Source organism: Sceloporus occidentalis, unplaced genomic scaffold (assembly GCF_023333645.1).
Source record: "Sceloporus occidentalis isolate IW3139 unplaced genomic scaffold, rSceOcc1.0.p SCAF_14, whole genome shotgun sequence".
NCBI classification, from domain to species: Eukaryota; Metazoa; Chordata; class Lepidosauria; order Squamata; family Phrynosomatidae; genus Sceloporus; species Sceloporus occidentalis.
Window position 1 is genome coordinate 18,723,140 of NW_028316994.1, and position 17,717 is coordinate 18,740,856.

At 46.3% G+C, this 17,717-nt stretch overlaps 1 protein-coding gene across 1 annotated transcript; it reads left to right on the forward strand.

Moving 5' to 3' along the window:
- The first annotated feature begins 5,203 nt into the window (after window positions 1–5,203).
- On the forward strand, window positions 5,204–15,842 carry CD68 (CD68 molecule). The gene is made up of 6 exons (XM_089481076.1): window positions 5,204–5,337; window positions 8,154–8,851; window positions 10,649–10,768; window positions 13,104–13,176; window positions 13,612–13,779; window positions 14,840–15,842. Exons 1-6 carry the CDS (start codon window positions 5,271–5,273, stop codon window positions 14,977–14,979), a joined length of 1,266 nt encoding a protein of 421 aa, XP_089337202.1. The 5' UTR covers window positions 5,204–5,270; the 3' UTR covers window positions 14,980–15,842.
- The last annotated feature ends 1,875 nt before the right edge of the window (window positions 15,843–17,717 follow it).

Here is a 17,717-nt window from a genome sequence, read left to right on the forward strand (position 1 = left end):
TGCTTTGGGATGATTTTTGGAAAAGGGAAGGGAGGCTCTTTCTTGGCTGGTTTAATCCTTTTGTGGACCTTTCTGGGGAACTCCATCCAGAGAGAAGGTGCGCTAGGCACAAAAAGGTTATTCATTTAGGCAGCAGGTTGAGGATGTAGCAAGCTTGTTTTCTGCTGCTCCAGAGAATTAAGACCCAGAACAATGGGTTGAAAACAAAGGGAAAGGAATTCACTGAAACCGTGGGAAGATCTCTGACAGCTTTCCAATAGTGGAAGACGCTGCTTCAGAGGGTGGCAGAGTCCCCTTTGGAGGTCTTTAAAAGCAGAGGTTGGATGGACATCCTTCGGGGATGCTTTGATGGTCAGTTCCTGCCGCATGGCAGAAGGGGGTTGGACTGAATCAGGGCCCTTTTGGGGGTCTCTTCCAACTAGGATTCTATGGATTCCATCTGCCTGTAATGGTCTCTGACTGCCTTCAACTTGTTTAAGCGTTGTCTTTTCCAATTAGTCCCATTTCTTTGGAGGTTTTTAAATGGAGGCTGGATGGCCATCTGTCCCAGGGAGGGCTTGGTGTATTCCCGCATGGCAGAAGGGGTTCCAGCTGGATGGCCTTTGGGAGTCTCTTCCAGCTAGGATTCACCTCAACCGAGGGCAAAGATGATTCATCTCCCAGTATAACATAAAATCAAGGTCAGTGTAGAGCTGAACATGATGCACAAGCAGCTGTGCAAACATCCCCATGCGCCTGCCTCTACTAAAGGCTTGGTTGCGTACCTTCAGGTTGTCTCCAATGGATGGTGAGCCTCAGGTGAGCCTGTCTTGGGGTTTTCTTGGCAAGGTTTGCCACAGTCATCCAGGGGCGTCGTCATCATCATTATGGGACCTTGGTATCTGCTGGGGTCTGGTTCCAGGATGCCCTGTGGATACCCAAGTCTCATTATGTGCAATGGGCTACATCGTCAAATAGTGTCCCCTATGTAAAAGAAAATCCAGTTTGAAATTTATTTTTATTTATTTTATATTTATTGGGAATATTTTCAAGCCAAGAATGTTGAATCTGTGGATTTAAAAAAACAAACCGGTGGATACGGAAACCCTTGAGAAGGAGGCAAAACTCTTCTTGCGCTTGCAAGCAGGGAGAAGAGTGGAGACCATGCGTTTGTTCCTGGCTGCTGGGGCAAAGGAAGGCAAAACTGAATATCCTTACTATAGCTCAGTGTGGCCATTTTAAGTTGCAGCAGGCAAGGTCTCTGTGGCCCTTTTGCAAAGCCAGGGTCCTTGCTCATCTCCCCTCTGGTCACACATTCCTTTAAAACTATAAGGCACTGACCAAAGGAGGCTGGCACTGCATTGCTGCAGCTGCTAAGGCCCAGCTGAGGACTCTGAGTGACCACTCCTTTCCAGCCACTTCCTAAAAACTTAGAAGCGAAGTTGTCCAAGTCAGATTGAAAGCAAAGGCAGCTGTCTTAGGCATTGTTTGGGGTTGCCAAATCTCAGGGCCTGGCAATGCGTCTCCAGCTTTTGTGGGTCATTTTCAGGCAGGAGACAAGGGGAAAAGGACCAAGGCCAGATCTGGTGTCCATTCATGGTGACCCCATTAAGTTTGTAGGATTTTCTTAGGCAAGGAAGACCCAGAGGTGTTTTTTCTAGTTTCATCCTCTGAAATTACCACCTACAGCACCTGGGACTCATTGTCAGTCCGTCTGGCCTTGGGGAAGGGTCTTCTTTTTGGACTGCCAATCCCAGAATCCCTGTGGTAAGTGGGGGATTCTGGGAGTGACAGTCCATAAAGGCACCTGTTCTCATGCTCTGGAAGTTCATTTGGAACTAAACCCCAGCAAATGCTAAGGGTCTGTAATAATAATAATTAATAATAACAATACCCCACTGTATATAAGAGGACCTGAGCATCTATGGTTTTTGATATCCAGAGGGGACCTGGAATCAAACCCCTGCCAATACCAAGGGCCTGTAATACTAATGCTGCTGCTGCTACTACTACTAATAATAATAATAATAATACCCCACTGCATACAATGTTACTTGAGCTTCCATGGATTTTGGCATCCATGGAGGTCCTGACACCAAACCCCAGCAGATACCAAGAGCTCACTTTGTGTGTGTGTGTAAATATACATACACACACATAGAGTTTTTAAACATTAAGTATTCCCTGCACTTAGGTCACAGGTTTCTTGGAGAGATGCTTATTCTCTATGCGCAGGGAGAGATGGTCACTTTCACGCTCCTTTTCTGGACGCAGGGCTTTTTTGCCAACAGCAGCTTTCTGACTTGCTAAATGTCTTTGTGCTGGGATTATTTTTCCCCCATTGGGTAACATTCTGGTCATATGCCTGAGCAATGGAGTTCTTTGTCCGCGGACCGAGCGCTCCTTCCGCGTCACATGAGAGTCAGGCCCTTTGGCTGCGGTTGAGGATTGAGGAAGAGCCACGGCTGAGTCACCAGGAGCATGGCACCACTATGAGGACGACATGAAGGAGGATCTTTGCAGCCTCCCCTCTTCCCATAATCCCCAGGGTGGCTGCAGCCCATGCATGGGCCAAAGACAACAAAGACAACACAGAGGGAGCCATCAGGCAGACCAGCAACATCAGGGACTGCCTGAAGGAAGAGGCCCCTCCCTCCTCAACTGTCATCTCGGCCTCAGAGGGAGCCATCAGGCAGACCAGCAACATCAGGGACTGCCTGAAGGAAGAGGCCCCTCCCTCCTCAACTGTCATCTCGGCCTCAGAGGGAGCCATCAGGCAGACCAGCAACATCAGGGACTGCCTGAAGGAAGAGGCCCCTCCCTCCTCAACTGTCATCTCGGCCTCAGAGGGAGCCATCAGGCAGACCCAGCAACATCTTGGACTGCCTGAAGGAAGAGGCCCCTCCCTCCTCAACTGTCATCTCGGCCTCAGAGGGAGCCATCAGGCAGACCAGCAACATCAGGGACTGCCTGAAGGAAGAGGCCCCTCCCTCCTCAACTGTCATCTCGGCCTCAGAGGGAGCCATCAGGCAGACCCAGCAACATCAGGGACTGCCTGAAGGAAGAGGCCCCTCCCTCCTCAACTGTCATCTCGGCCTCAGAGGGAGCCATCAGGCAGACCCAGCAACATCAGGGACTGCCTGAAGGAAGAGGCCCCTCCCTCCTCAACTGTCATCTCGGCCTCAGAGGGAGCCATCAGGCAGACCAGCAACATCTTGGACTGCCTGAAGGATGAGACTTCTCCCTCCTTTAACTGTATTTTTATTGTATTAACGATTTTACTGTACACCGCTATGATCATCGCGGAATAGCGGTCTATAAATAAAACATATTATTATAATATTATTATTAACACAGCCCATCAGCCTGGGCAAGGAACCTTCAAGTCCTCCAGCGCAACTCTGCCAGAGGTTGACCATAGACTTGTGCTGGAGAACCTAGATGTTCTTAGAGAAAACACTTCTCTAGGTATTTGTAGGTTTTCCAACATGAATCTTCCCGTTTCAATTTAATCCACTTTGCGTTCACATTCATCGATAGGATCAATTCAAAATGGAGTTGCATCACAGGGGTGACAGTGCCACTGGGAACCGAATCCAACAACAGCACGTTCACACTTGCGCGGAACCAATTCATTTAAAAAGATGTGGGGAAGATCGGGTTTAACTGGGTTGGGCACTGTGCCCCCTCCAACAAACAGCGCCAGCAATTCTGTGCAAGTGCGGATAAGGACCCTTTAAACCGTTTTACACTGGTTTGAAAACCGGTTTTTTATGTGGTGTGAATGAGACTGAAGAAAGTCTCCTGGCTGACAGTTGCCAACCTAGGTCCAAAACACACTGCAGAAATAACCCAGTTTGAGACCGCTTTAACTGCCCTTGGATCAATACTAGGGAATTCTGGGAACTGTGGTTTTATGAGACATTGAGCCTTCTTCTCTATCAGAGTTCTGGTGCCAAAATGAACTACAATTCCAGGATTCTAAGTGGTCTCAAGCCGAATTATTTCTGCCATGTGTTTTGGACCTATGTCTCTGAACTCTGGATCTGTAGTATTATTATACAGCTAAAGCAGAGCATACCTCAGAAAGAGCATGCTATGACTGACCTAAAAGTGAGGTCTTTACTGGCCAACCATAATGCACAGACACTGCCACCATAAACTACAAATCCCATAATTCCCTAGCACTGAATCAGAGCAGTTAAAGTGGTCTCAAACTGGATTATTTCTGCAGTGTGTTTTGGACACTAGTCTTGACCAGTTGGAGTAAATTCCGCCAGAGGGTCTGAGCATATGGGATGGATTATATGGGAGGAGGCGGCCCTAAAGGTCACCTGGACCCAAACCATGAAAGGCTTTAAAGGTCATAACCAACACTTTGGGTAGCTTGGTTATGACCTTTAAGGTGGAGTGATTTTAATACTGTGTGATACGATTACTCCTGGATGACCAAATAGTCAGTCTGGACAATCAGCCCTCCATGGTTGCAGCTTTGGCTTTTGCAGCTTTGAGTATCCATGGATTTAATTAATATGTTCTCTCTAGGAATCTCTAGGTCCTCCAGCGCAACTCTATGGGCAACGTCTGCAGAAAACACACTGGAGGACCTAGATCTTCCTAGAGAAGACATTTCTTTTAGGCATTTGTAGGTCCTCCAGCGCAGTTCAATGAAAAATGTCTGGCCGCTGTTGATCATAAAGAGTTGCACTGGAGAACAAATGCCTAGAGAAGCGTTTTCTCTGGTGCAAAAAAACCACTGAGTTTTGGTTTGAGGTCCCGTCCCCCCAATTTCACAAGGGTTTTGTGCCCCTAACCCCAGCAAATGCGGATGGCCTACCGTAACTGAAGTTTCCGAACTTGATACAGAGGTAGCCCAATGTATAGTGCATTGCAGAAAGTGCATCCATGACATTACCAGCGCATGAACAATCCTTTTTGGGTCCTATAGCTCTAGGTAAGGGAGCACTTGGCGCATCAGCCAAAGGTATCAATGAAGATGCTGGGACGAAGAAGACGATACTCTCATTTTTGGGTCCCTTTTTGGGTCCGTACCACTGAGGCCATGTCAAGCAATGAACCACGAGGCGGAAGGGCTCCTGGCGCGATCCCATGGGCCTCTGTGGTGTGTGGTAATCCAGACCCCAAAACTGAGTCACCGTTTTGCAGAGAGCGCCAGTTTCACTTCCTTCCTTTTCTTCGCCAACGAAGGAGAAAGAAGAGGAGAACCTTCCCAGACTGGTAGAAGAAAGGCAAACCGTCCAGAATCAGAAACTGCATCTTCCGTCGGAAAGATGCGGACCCCCGAGCGCACACCGTGGTCTTTGCTTTGGTTCACCGGATCGGTCTTGCTTGCAGCAGGTTGGTTTCTTTTCCGCTCCTCCTCCGTGGCAATTTGTCTTCCTTTCAAGGTGGACCGATTTGGGGTTTTGGAAGAGATCTGGGTCTTTGGGAAAAGGAGAGCAAGAAAAGAGGGCAGACGAGGTGGGATTTTATCTATCTATTTATTTATTATATTAATCTGTATCCCGCTTTTCTCCCAAAATTGGGACCCAAAGCGGCTCACAGTCTAAAAACATAAAATGTACACTGTGTGATTTCACACGGTGTTGCACAAAATCCACCGTTAAAGCAGTCACAAACAAGCATTAATGCACACCTTCTGACTTTCAGGATTTTGGGGACAATGCATTTCCAATAGCACTTTGAATGTGATCAGCATTTGCGCAATTACTCACCATTTTCTCTTTATTCGTGGGATGCTGTAGATGCGCTTTAATCTCCCTTTAATGCCGAAATCAGCCCCAGTGTGATAAACTCCACAATCTGTTCCCAGTCTTTTATATATTTCCCTACATTTTCACTTCGCATGAAATAACGTCAATTTATCCAATCTTGCCATATGGCTGAGTAAGGATTTGAACCCTGGTCTCCAGAGTCACAGTCTTGATACTCAAACCACTATGATATCAAACCACTATGTTATACAACCCAAATATTAATTAGGACCCTTCTAATTAACTTTTTTTTCCGTCCCTGAATTACTACCATTCGAGCTATTTATAACTTCAGCAGAGAGTTCAGAAAAAGGATTCAGGTGTCCAAAGAAAAGGGGGCGGCCAGCATGGGGCAGTAATGTGAGTATATTGGACAACAACAACTCTGGAGACCAGCGTTCAAATCCCAGCTTGGCCTTGGAAACCCACTGGGCGACCTTGGGCCAACTCACACTCTCTCAGCCTCAAAGGAAAGCAATAGCAAACCTCCTCTGAACAAATCTTGCCAAGAAACTCTGTAATAGGATCACTTTAGGGTTGCCATAAGTCAGAAATGAAGATGCATAACAACAAGAAGAAGGTGAGACTTTGGAAATCTTTCACCCCTTAAGAGTCCAAATATTTCTTGCTTTTTGCTGATTTCTTTGGATGTCGAAACGTTGTCTCTAAATGCTCAGTTTTAAGTCACTGCCATGTTAGAAATTGGGGGATTTCACTGAACTATATTGGGGTGCGTACAATATTTGTTGTTGTTGTGTTCCTTCAAGTCATTACCAACTTATGTGCAACCCTAAGGGGCAGCTCTCATGGGGTTTTCTTGGCAAGATTTGTCCAGAGGAGGTTTGCCATGGCCTTCCTCTGAGGCTGAGAGAATGTGACTTATCACCCAAGGTCTCCCAGTGGGTTTCCTTGGCTGAGCCGAGATTCGAACCCTGGAGTCGTAGTCCAACACTCAACCCCTTATGATATATTGCACCCCTGAAGGTGAGAAAGTAAAGATCTGGGACCCCAGGGGGACCCCAAAACCGTGTTTCCTTCTCCGACATGCACACACCCCAGACTTCCCATTTTCCATCAAAGCCTCCAAAAATAGGAATTAACTTTTCAAAGCAATTGCTGCAATGTTTTAAGATAAGAAGCTCCTGTTTTCCCAAAGCAGAAGTGATCCTTTGACTACCGCAATTGTTATTTCTGTCATTCTGGTGGATGCGAGGCCTGGCTGGTTCTTGCAAGAGAAAAACACTCCCTGGGCCCCTTTGAGAAGCCCAGTTCTGTGATAAATATATAGTGACTGGTCCATTGACTGATTGATTGATTGATTGATTGATTGATCGATAGCTATCCCACCTTTCTCAGCTCACAGCTTAGAACAAAACAAAGTGCATCTTAAAAGCAATGATCAAAAGATCAGACAGTGGACCATTGGTATCTGCTGGGGTTTGGATAACAAATTCTGTGGATGCTGAAGCCCCATTATATACAATGGGATTGATGACGATGACGATGATGATGATAATTACAGTGGGGCTTTGGTATCCTCTGGGGTTTGGTTCCAGGATCCTCTGTGGATACCAAAATCCATGATGTTCAAGTCCCGTTATATGCAATAGGGTTGTTGATGTTGTGATATTACTGTTGTTATTGTGGGCTGTTGGTATTAGCTTGGTTTGGTTCCACAGGAGTTTGGATGCTCAAGTCCCATTATTGGATAATTATTGGATGCTCAAGTCCCATTATATACAACGGATAGCAAAATGGTGCCCCTAATATACCCTAATATACATTATATACTCGACTATAAGTCGACTACATGTACAAGTTGAGGGCAGTTTTTGGGGCCAAAAGTATGGATTTTGATATGATCCATGGATAGGTCTGGGGTAAAATTTAGGGACATGAAGCAAAGGAAAATAATGGCAAATAAATTCCAGTTTTAGGCTGGATAGATGAGAGAATGAGGGGGGTCAGTGCTTCCAGGAGAGATTAGACTTTTGCCTTTCACCGGGGGATGGTTCCTTTTTCATAAGAATTAAAGCATAGGACCTACATTGACCCATGGATAAGTCGACTCAGGTTTTTTGGGTCAATCCTTTGACTAAAATTTCTAGACTTACACAAGAGTATATACAGTAAAAGGGCACAATGAAACCTTGCTTTTTGGAATTTATATTTGGGGGCGGAATATTTTCAAGCCCTGGATGGTTGGATACATGTGGATCAAAAAATCCATGGATGCGGAAGGCTGACTGTACGCAAAGAGATACCCAATGGGTGCCAGTTCTAATCCAGGCAGGAATGGTGCGGACTTTGGGGTGGCGTTTGCCTCTTTCTCTGCTTCCGCAGCCATTTTGGCCAGGGCACTGGTCATCTGATGCGCTTTCTTTTTGCATCTCTGTCCAGGTTACACTTCCACGCAAGAAGAGGCGCCTCTGCTCCCCACAAATGGGCCGCGGTTCCTGACTCCCGCATTGTGTTCAGAGGATGAGGGCTCAGGCGGCCTTCGTTGCCCCCACAGAAACAAATCGGTGACGCTGGTGCCCTCCTTTACCAAAACGACACCCACCACGTCGCCGCACTCCACAACGACGCATCGCCCCTTGACCAACCACACCACACCACACCACACCACAGTCCATCCCCAAAAGCACACCACATCCCACCACCACCATCATCGCACCACGTCCGCCCATCACAAAAACCACACCACGCAGCATCCAACCACGACCCACCGACCCCAACCCACCACTTCACCCCATCACAACACCACGGCCCACACCACCCAGCACCAGACCACAGTCCACCCCCACAACCAGACCACGTCCCACCAACCCCATCCCACCCCTTCACCCCACAACACCACGGCCCACCCACGCAACCACACCACAGCCCCACGGCCCCCCACCACGGCCCACTCCAACAGAACCACAGCACCCACCGTTCTCACCACATTGCACCACAGCACCCTGACCCCCCACCCCACATTGACGCCCTCCGTCCTTGTGGGCGATTACGTGGTCAGGAATAAGACGGACGTCTGCCTCCGAGCCGAGATGGGGCTGCAGATGAGGGTCCGCTACACAGGGAAAGCAAAGCAACAGGTATGGGGACGGGGCTGAGAGATCGCTGGGGTGTTGTTAGGGGCATTGTGAGGTACAGTCCCGTGTACCTTATGAGATACCATCTTGTGTCCCAGAGATAATGGGACACTGTGATTCTGTGTACAGTTCTGTGCACCTGGGATAACGGGGCATTACGAGATACCATACTGTATACACTATGAGCTACAGTTCCGGCAATATCAGGGCATTGTGAGGTACAATCCCATTTACCAGGAATAACAGGATACTGTGAGGTATGATCCTGTGTACCTGAGATAAGAGGGCATTGTGAGATACCATCCCGTTACTGAGATAATGGTGCATTGTGAGGCACAGTCCCATTTACCATGAATAACGGGGAATTGTGGGGTATGGTTCCAAGTACATGAGATAACGGGGCATTACAAGATCTCGTCTCCTCTACCAAGGATAACAGGGCATTATGAGGATTTGTCTCATGTACCAGGGATAAGGGGGCATTACGAGATGCAGTCTTGTGTACAGTGGTCCCTTGCCGTATGTGGGGATCCATTACAGACCCCGCCGTGTAAGGCAAGTTCCGCCTGTGCTCAAGTCCCATTGAGGATAATGGGGCTTGTGCACATGGCTGTGCGAGTGTCGTGGGCACGTGTGCCATTCATTGAATGGTGCAGGGCTTCCAGCGTAAAAGGTGCCAGCATATGATGCGGGAGCATTGTACTAGGGATAATGGAGCATTACAAGAATTTGTCTCATGTACCAGGATTATTGGGACATTGTGAGATGCAGTCTCGTGTACTAGGGATAATGGGGCATTATAAAGTTATGTATACCTGGGATAACAGGGCATTACAAGATGCAGTCTTCTGTACCAGGGATAACTGGGCATTGTGAAGTACAGTCCCATGCGCCTGAGATACAGTAAAGGGGCATTGAGAGACACAGTCCCATAGCTTCCTTTCAGGCCCTGGAGCAACCTCAGCATCCTGGATCTCATGGAGGGCAGCAGGATCAATTGGCAGAGGCAGGAATTCCATGATTTGAACCACAACTCCCAGAATCCCCCAGCCAGTGTGATAGCTGGGGGATTCTGGGAGTTGAGATCCAAACCACAGAATGTTTCCCAACTCTGTTGACAAGTTATAGCAAATTCACAGAAAACAACATTTCCCAGCAGCACAGCCAAGTTAAAACAAAGTGCAGCTTTCTTAAAAAGGAAAACGAAGAAGAGAGCAGGGCCTCCCCCAATAATTTAAAAAACCGAACGGGTTCATTGAGGGGGGTTTCCAAAGTTTCCTAGGAAATTTTGATAGAAAAGTGGGGTCCAGACCCCCAACAATGGAGCAAGGAATTCTGGGAAGCAGGACAGCTCAACCTGCTGCAAGGGAAAGCTGTCTGTTGTGGGGAAAATATTGCATTTTGACCCTCAGTTCCCCTTTTTTCTTAAGCCATTTCGGTCAGAAATGGGACACAAAACCCAGCAACGGAGACCGGCGTGTATCTGCGCACGTAGCCTAAGTTTAAAAAGGAGAAAGAAGGAGTTTCGTTGTGACGGTTGATGTGAGAAACTGAAATAAAAATTTGAATTTAATTATTTTGATTTAATTGCATTCAAACAATTCCATCCCGCCTTCCCTCTCTCTGAAGGTCTTTCGATGCTCGGCCTCCTGATAAAACTAGATTTATTTGTAAGTCCAACCCAGTTGAAGAAAGCTATTCTCATCCTTCTACTTTTCCCTCCCTCCCTCCCTCTCTCCTTCCTTCCTTCCTTCCTTCCTTCCTTCCTTCCTTCCTTCCTTCGCTCTCTCTTTCTTCCAGGTCTGGGGAGACTTTGCCTTGCAACCCAACCAGACCAACGCCTCGGGGGCCTGCCTGGACAAGGATGCCATGCTCAACCTGCATTTCCCGGAGGGCTTTCTCTCCTTCTTTTTCACCAAGGTACACATGGGGAGCGCTCGGCTCTCCCAGAAAGTCTCCCCAAGAAAAGAGGAGACAACCAGGGGGCAGCTTTGCAAGTGGGGGCAAAACACGGGCATTGGCCCTCCACCAAACAGGAATGCTTTCTCCCAGGCCATTAAATTTTCCTTCAGTCCTCAAACTTCTAGCATTGCAGAGAGGAAGGCTACACTCGCCCCTCCGTATTCGCTAGGGTTAGGGGCACTGGACCCCCGTGAATGTGGGAAAACTGCAAATAACGAAAACACTATGTTTTTACCAGAGAGGACACCTCTCTAGGAATCTCTAGGTCCTCCATGGCAACTCTGTGGCCAACATCCGACAGACACTGACCATAGGACTGCGATGGAGGAGCTACAAAGGCCTAGTAGAGTGTCCTCTCTAGGAATTTCTAGGTCCTCCAGGGCAACTCTGTGACCAACGTCCAACAGACACTGACCATAGAACTGAGATGGAGGAGCTACAAAGGCCTAGTAAAGTAGTCTCTCTAGGAATCTCTAGGTCTTTCAGTACAATTTTTAGTTAAAGTTGACCATAGAGTTGCACTGGAGAACCTAGATATTCCTAGAGAGAACATATTAATAAAACCAGTGAATAATCAAAGCTGGAAATATCAAAGCCACAGATATGGGGGGATGAGTGTAATTGTTTTTTCCTAGTCACTAGTTCACTCCATGCATCTGACAAAGTAGACCCAGTCTAGGAAAGCTTATGCTACAATCCCTTTCACAGTAATGCATCTGAGGAAGTAGACTCACGCTGCCAATTTCTTTCTTTCAGTGAGTCTCAAAGGGGCAGCAAGATTTCTTTACATACTGATTCTGCAGATTAACACGGCTATATCTTTGAATTCTATCTCTTTCGCCATTATCCTCAAAGGTGCCACAAGATCCCTTTGCATGCCGATATTCCAGATTAACACAGCAGCAATGCCTCTGTGAAGCCTTGTTTAATGGATTACTAATTCAAAACAGACACCTTGTTTCATGAGTTGTTGCAGATCTATGAAAAACAAATACAAGAGCAATCTATTTTAAAAGTCAATTAATGAATCCAAAATAAATTACAGGAGTCGGTTAAGAAAATAAATATTTAGGTAAGGAATTCTTCAACTTGTTTAACTGGGCAAATTATACCCAGGTTTGGGGAGGAAATGGCTTTTTTTTTCCAAATTATTTTTTGGGACTGCAGTTCCAATCATTCCTGCATCTGGCAGGGCCCCCAAAAAGGAACTTTTCTAGGCTTTGCATCCCTGCAAGATTAAAAGGACAAACAAACAGCAGGTGCCCCAAACAGACATCCTCCCTGCATCCACAGTACAAAATGCATGGCGTCCAAAGTGCCAGGGGTGCGGTTGGAGTTGTGATGATGATGATGACTCCTCCAAAGCCGGGCAAATTTCCATAGGGACTCATTGACGGCGGGAGCGAGCCATGAGTCACAATCTGACTCAGGAGCCAAAGGCAAGAAAGACAGGCTCTGCCAAAGCGCTTTGCCACGCAGCCAACCCAACCCCTTCTGCAGATGCCAAGGCATCCCATTCATAAGCGTCCATGCCCTCCAAGTGTCCCAGTTTGGCAAGAACGGTCCAAACTAAACCTCTGCTGTCCCACTTTTTGGGACTTTAAAATGTTCTAGTTTCTCTCCGCTCCCACCATCATCCACCATTATCCTCAGCCTACTTCAACTGCTGCAAACTTAAGAACAGAATTCAGAGTTAGAGTTTATCAGACGGGAGGCTAAGTGCCTAAATCCCATGCAAAAACGGGATCTTTTCATACAACGTCAGGCATTGAGCTTTACTATGAAAATAACCCGCACAGAAAGTGGACAAAACCGGCCATTTTTTACTCTTGGGAGAATCCCAAAAGTAAAAAGTAGTGCATCTTGTCCTCTTTCTGTGCAGTTTATTTTTACATTAATGCTCAAAGCCCACAATGTCATGTGAAAATTATCCCCTTTTGTGGGATTTCCCTGTTTTAAATCCCATTTAAAAAATCCTGTGTGATCTAGACGTATTGGCCTGGAATATCAGCATGCAAAGGGATCTTGTAGCACTTTCGATATTTAATGGGCGAAAGAAGTTGTGGCATAGACGTCCTCCAATGCATGCAGTGAAATGGTACCCAGGAAGGACTTTCCATAGACTTGGTCTACTTCCTCAGATGCATGGGGTGAAATGGTGCCCTTGAAGAACCTTCAGGTAGACCTGTAGCATCAACTTTAATCGACTGGGTCTACTTCCTCACATACAAGAAGTATATGAGGTGCCCAGTTGTGTCAAAAAAAGAAGTAATCCACATTTTCTCTCTCCCAGAACGAAACTCAAAACACCTACTACCTGAGCCAAATTCAAGCCAACCTGACGTACCAGTTCCCAGAGGCAACAGGTGAGGCAGCTGTTGGCGTTTGGGGAGGATAGCCAGCTCTATATTTGGGGATGCTATTTGTACTCCACATATGGCTTGTTGTGTGTCCATGTTTCCCTGACCTGAAATGCCTGGATGGAAAGTGGATGCTGCATGGGTTGAATTTTCGCCTGCCATCCAATTTCTTAGAAGTGCAAAACTTGTGTCCACAAGAGGAAATTTTGGACTCATTTGGTGTGCACCTCCAAACTAAACGATTGCAGGAAGGTGGAATAGAGATTTTGTTGAATTCAGAGCTCCTAAAAGTTAACCCTTTCTTCGGACTAATTTTCAGAGGGACTTGAGGTGTGAGCTTACCATGTCTTCCATAAATAATTCACCCGGTCCATCAGTCAGGAAAACAGAGGCCAGGATGCAGGGTGACCAATTGTTTCAGCCACCTCTTTGTCCTTCCAGAGAGGTCCTTTGGAGCAGGCAATGCCTCCCTCCACGAGTTCGAGGTCCACCTGGGCCACTCCTACCAGTGCCGAAACCGGAGCCTGGCCCTTTCCGAAGGCTTTCGCCTGAACGTCCTGCGGGAACGCATCCAGGCCTTTGGGCTGCCTGCTGGGAAATTTGGGGAAGGTATGTGTTCTCCCACCCTCCTAATAAGGGTTCTTTTATTCTCAAGTTTCCAAAGCTACCTTGGTGTGCCGTGTTTCTTTCTGGCAAGCAATGTCCTCTTAAATGCTTTTGTGGGCCTTCACTCTCATCCTCTGTACAGTTCACAGTTTGCTTGGCTTTGGGTTACCTGGCAATTTAGTGGGCATGTCTCTTTTTCTCTGCTCCCTCCTATCATGGCTTAATCTGGATTCTTAAATGCCCGCTAAGCAAGTTATGGTGGCATAGGGAAGGGTGCCCAGTTTCTCTACAACCTTCACATTTACTTTAATGGAAATACTATATGGCTTTTTGCATCAGGAGTGGCCTGAGCTACAGATTTAGCACTGATACGGTTTTCTTGGGAGGATTTCCTGAAAGGTTTGCCATTGTTCTCCTCTGAGACGGAGAGAGTATGATTTACCCAAGGCCACCCAATGGGATTCCATGTCCAAATGGAATTTGAACCCTGGTCTCCTGATGTCCTAATCCAACATTTAGACCACTGTACCATGTTGGTTCTTGAGACTTCTTCAGAGGAGAATTTCCATTGATTTCCTCTGAGGCCGAGAGAGGGTGACTGCACTAGGGCTAGCCATCGAGTTACCTAGGCTGAATGGGGATTTGAATCCTGGTCTCCCAAATCCAACATTCAAACATGACACCCCTCTGCTTCTCCTGGTTTCCTTGACCAGATCTGTTCAGAGAAAGTTTGTTATTGCCTTACTCTTAAGGCTAAGAGAGTGGGACTTGCCCAACACAGGATTCCATGTGAGATTCCATAACTGAAGAGGGATTTGAATCCCAATCCCCAGGAATCCTAAACCCACACTCAAACCACTGGCTCTCAGGGTTCCTTCTCTAATTATATGAGCCAAGAACCAATCTTGACAGACCAGCTAGAAGCCCTGCCTTTCTCTTTTCCCCAACCACCCTTTTGAATCCACAAACCGAGTCTTCTGGGAATGTGGGGTGTATCTTCTTCTGCTCTCTTCTACCTATCCAATATGTGTCCTCCTCACTCGTTCTTTGATCCTTCTTTCAGCGGAGGTCTGTCCGGAGCAGAGGCGCTCAAACACTTTGCCCATCGTGGTGGGCGTGATCCTCGGCCTCCTCATCCTCATCGTCATCGTGGCTTTCTTAGTCGGACGGCGGCGGAAACACTCTGGGTACCAAACCCTCTAAGGAATCTTCTTCGGAGCTTGCCTTTTTCTGGAGCAATGCCTGGGCCAAAGGAGACTTGAGAAAATTTGGAGAGGTGGGGGTCTTCCTTATCCTTGCAACAACTGTCTTCGGTGACAATGAATGTGATCTGCCTCTTAATTATTCCCTCATGCTCATCTTAATTCTGCTTAATTAAATCCATGACTGAACTAGGGGAAATCAAAGCCAAAGGATAGAGTTTACATACATCAAAAGTTTGTTACCGGAGAAGTCATGATATGTTCACTATGACAGAAAACATGGATTGTTGAACAAAAATGGCAGAGGGACTGAACTAGATGTCCCCCTGAAGCCCCTTCCAACTTCAGTGATTCTCCAGAAAGCATTACTCATGGAGACCCAGCTCTCTTAGGACAGAGGCCTTGGGCTCCATTGGAGAGGTCAGTTTCTTCTAGAGAAAGGGGGGCGGGGGGAGAGTTAAATTATAGCAGAGAACCCAGGGCTCCTGACCTATGGACATCCCCTCAAGAGGGAGTCACTCTGACGCACACTTACCCAAAGAGTAAGCTCAGGGCAAACAAAAGTGTGTCTTACTTCTGAGCAAATGATCAGCTGTTTAAGGGAATGATTCACTTTGACTGTAGGAAACAATGGGTCCAGAACTGTTTCCTCTTTTCTCCACCAAATCATAGTAAGAATGAATTGGCTCATATGCATTCGATATATCCAAATGTCCTTTTTCCTTTATCTTTTCCTTGTTCCCGCCTGGAGCTCTGTTCATCTGCCCTCTTCTGTGAATCCTTTCCACCTGTAATTGTCTCTGAATCCTTGAGAATGGGCACTGGATTGCTCACAAATAAATAAAAGAAGTGAGAATATCTGAATTAATTCTGGAGCAGTGGTGTTTTTATGCCTTCATTGTACATCAGCTCAAATGTAACAAGAAGAAACAGTGCTCTCCTTCTGTAGCCCATACCAAGGATTTAAGGGCCAGTACCTCTCTTTTGATCAATCCAGATTTTCCGTTCCTGTCCTGAAACAGCCCGCTAATCCTAGATATCTTAAAATGGGTTATGGTTTGAGAATCACATTCTGCACATGCTCAAAGGCACTTCTATTTGCTTCCTGCATCCAGCATGACACTGAGAGTAGCTTAAAGTAACTTACAGGTAAGCCAACCCAACTCCAGTGATGTATTTAAATTGAGCTATAACTGTTCTAATCCAACACAGGAGGAGGCAAGTGACAAATTCAGGAAGATTTTATTAAAGATGGATATCTACCTTGTCTGCCACCCACCCACTCTGCAATTTCTAAATCAATATCCCAGTCTAGTACACTCCTAAATTCTACTAGCCCTGCTCTTATCATTACTGGGAGCAGTCCATTCACCCTCATCTTATTCTATTCTCCTCTAGTTTTCATAAAAGACAGTTATGTTCAGCCTCCTTCAGTATTAAAACAATAGGAAACTGGAGAAGGAATTCTGTGGCACCTTTAAAACCAACTGTTTTATCATAGCATGAATTTTTAAGGATTTCAACCCACTTCCTTCCATGCGCTCATGCAGTACAGGTTCCTTGAGTACCGGTTGAACCTCTCTTATATAAAATGCTTAGGACCACAAGTGTTTTGGATTTTGGAATACCTGTCTTTGCATATATGTGTGCATAACCTAATATCTTGGAGAGGGGACCCTAGTCTAAACACGAAATTCATTTGTTTCATGTACACCTTATATACTTAGCCTGAAGATCATTTTATACAGTATTTTAAAAATAATTTTGTGTATGAAACAAAATTTGTGTACACTGAACCAGCAGAAAACAAAGGTGTCACTATCTCAGCCAGCCATGAAAACAGTTTTGCTTTTTGGATTATTTTGGACTTCTAGATAGGGAGATTCAACCTGTATCTGTGGCTTAAATACTGTCCTCCTTCAGTGCATCTGAGGAACTGGGCTGTAATCCATGAAAACTCAGGTTAAAATAAACCATTTAGTCTTAAAGGTATCATAAGACACTTTACTCTCCTCATCTTCCCCTTCTTTTGTATCCCCCAATGCTAGTTCCGACATTTGGAGGCAGTAGATGACTGAATTATTCAGTAGACTCCAAAGTGTGTAAAGTAGAAAGTCAGTAAAAATAGCAGGTTTGTGTGTATCAAGGAAGGCTGTTCTCAGGAGCCACAACCCTTCAAATTCCAAAGTCTCTTATCTCCCAGACATAGGGTTTTGAGTAAATACAGAGCCTGCATATTGCAATGCATTAAGATAGTGTTCAACACTCGCTACAGCAGTTATGAATATATAACCTAGAGTTATGCACTCATAACCAGTTTGCATTTGTGATCCCTAAGTATTCCCTAGTTCAGGGGATGAATAGGAACAGTGAAAGTCCCCTGGTCCCCACTTTCAGGGCAGCAGCAGCTGAGATGGACAGGAGTCTATTTCCCTCTCAACTGACAAGTGACTGACATTCCCACCCCAGTTCATGTGAGCAATCTCCGGGGTGAGGGGGAATTGCAACAAGGATCTTGTTCTGCTTGCAGGAAGAGGTGGAAATGTCAATCTGCTGCTTCCTGATAGTCAGGGGAACAGATGCTGTCAGATGGCAGCAGCTGATGCCTGGCAAATGGAAAGTAGGGCAGAAGGATTGAGCCTGGACTGGAAGTCACTATGTTGCTGGCAGTGAAATCCAGGAAGTAACTTTGGGAGTCTCTGTTCCTGACATCACCCTCTCAGTGCGGACGCCAGGGCA

What these genes read in the sequence shown, in the direction of transcription:
- CD68 (XM_089481076.1), top strand. Translation starts at nt 5,271, where the DNA reads ATGCGGACCCCCGAGCGCACACCGTGGTCTTTGCTTTGGTTCACCGGA. An exon ending in TCTCCTTCTTTTTCACCAAG is followed by an intron (nt 10,769 to 13,103) that starts GTACACATGGGG and finishes TCTCTCTCCCAG; the next exon opens with AACGAAACTCAAAACACCTA. An exon ending in CCAGTTCCCAGAGGCAACAG is followed by an intron (nt 13,177 to 13,611) that starts GTGAGGCAGCTG and finishes TTGTCCTTCCAG; the next exon opens with AGAGGTCCTTTGGAGCAGGC.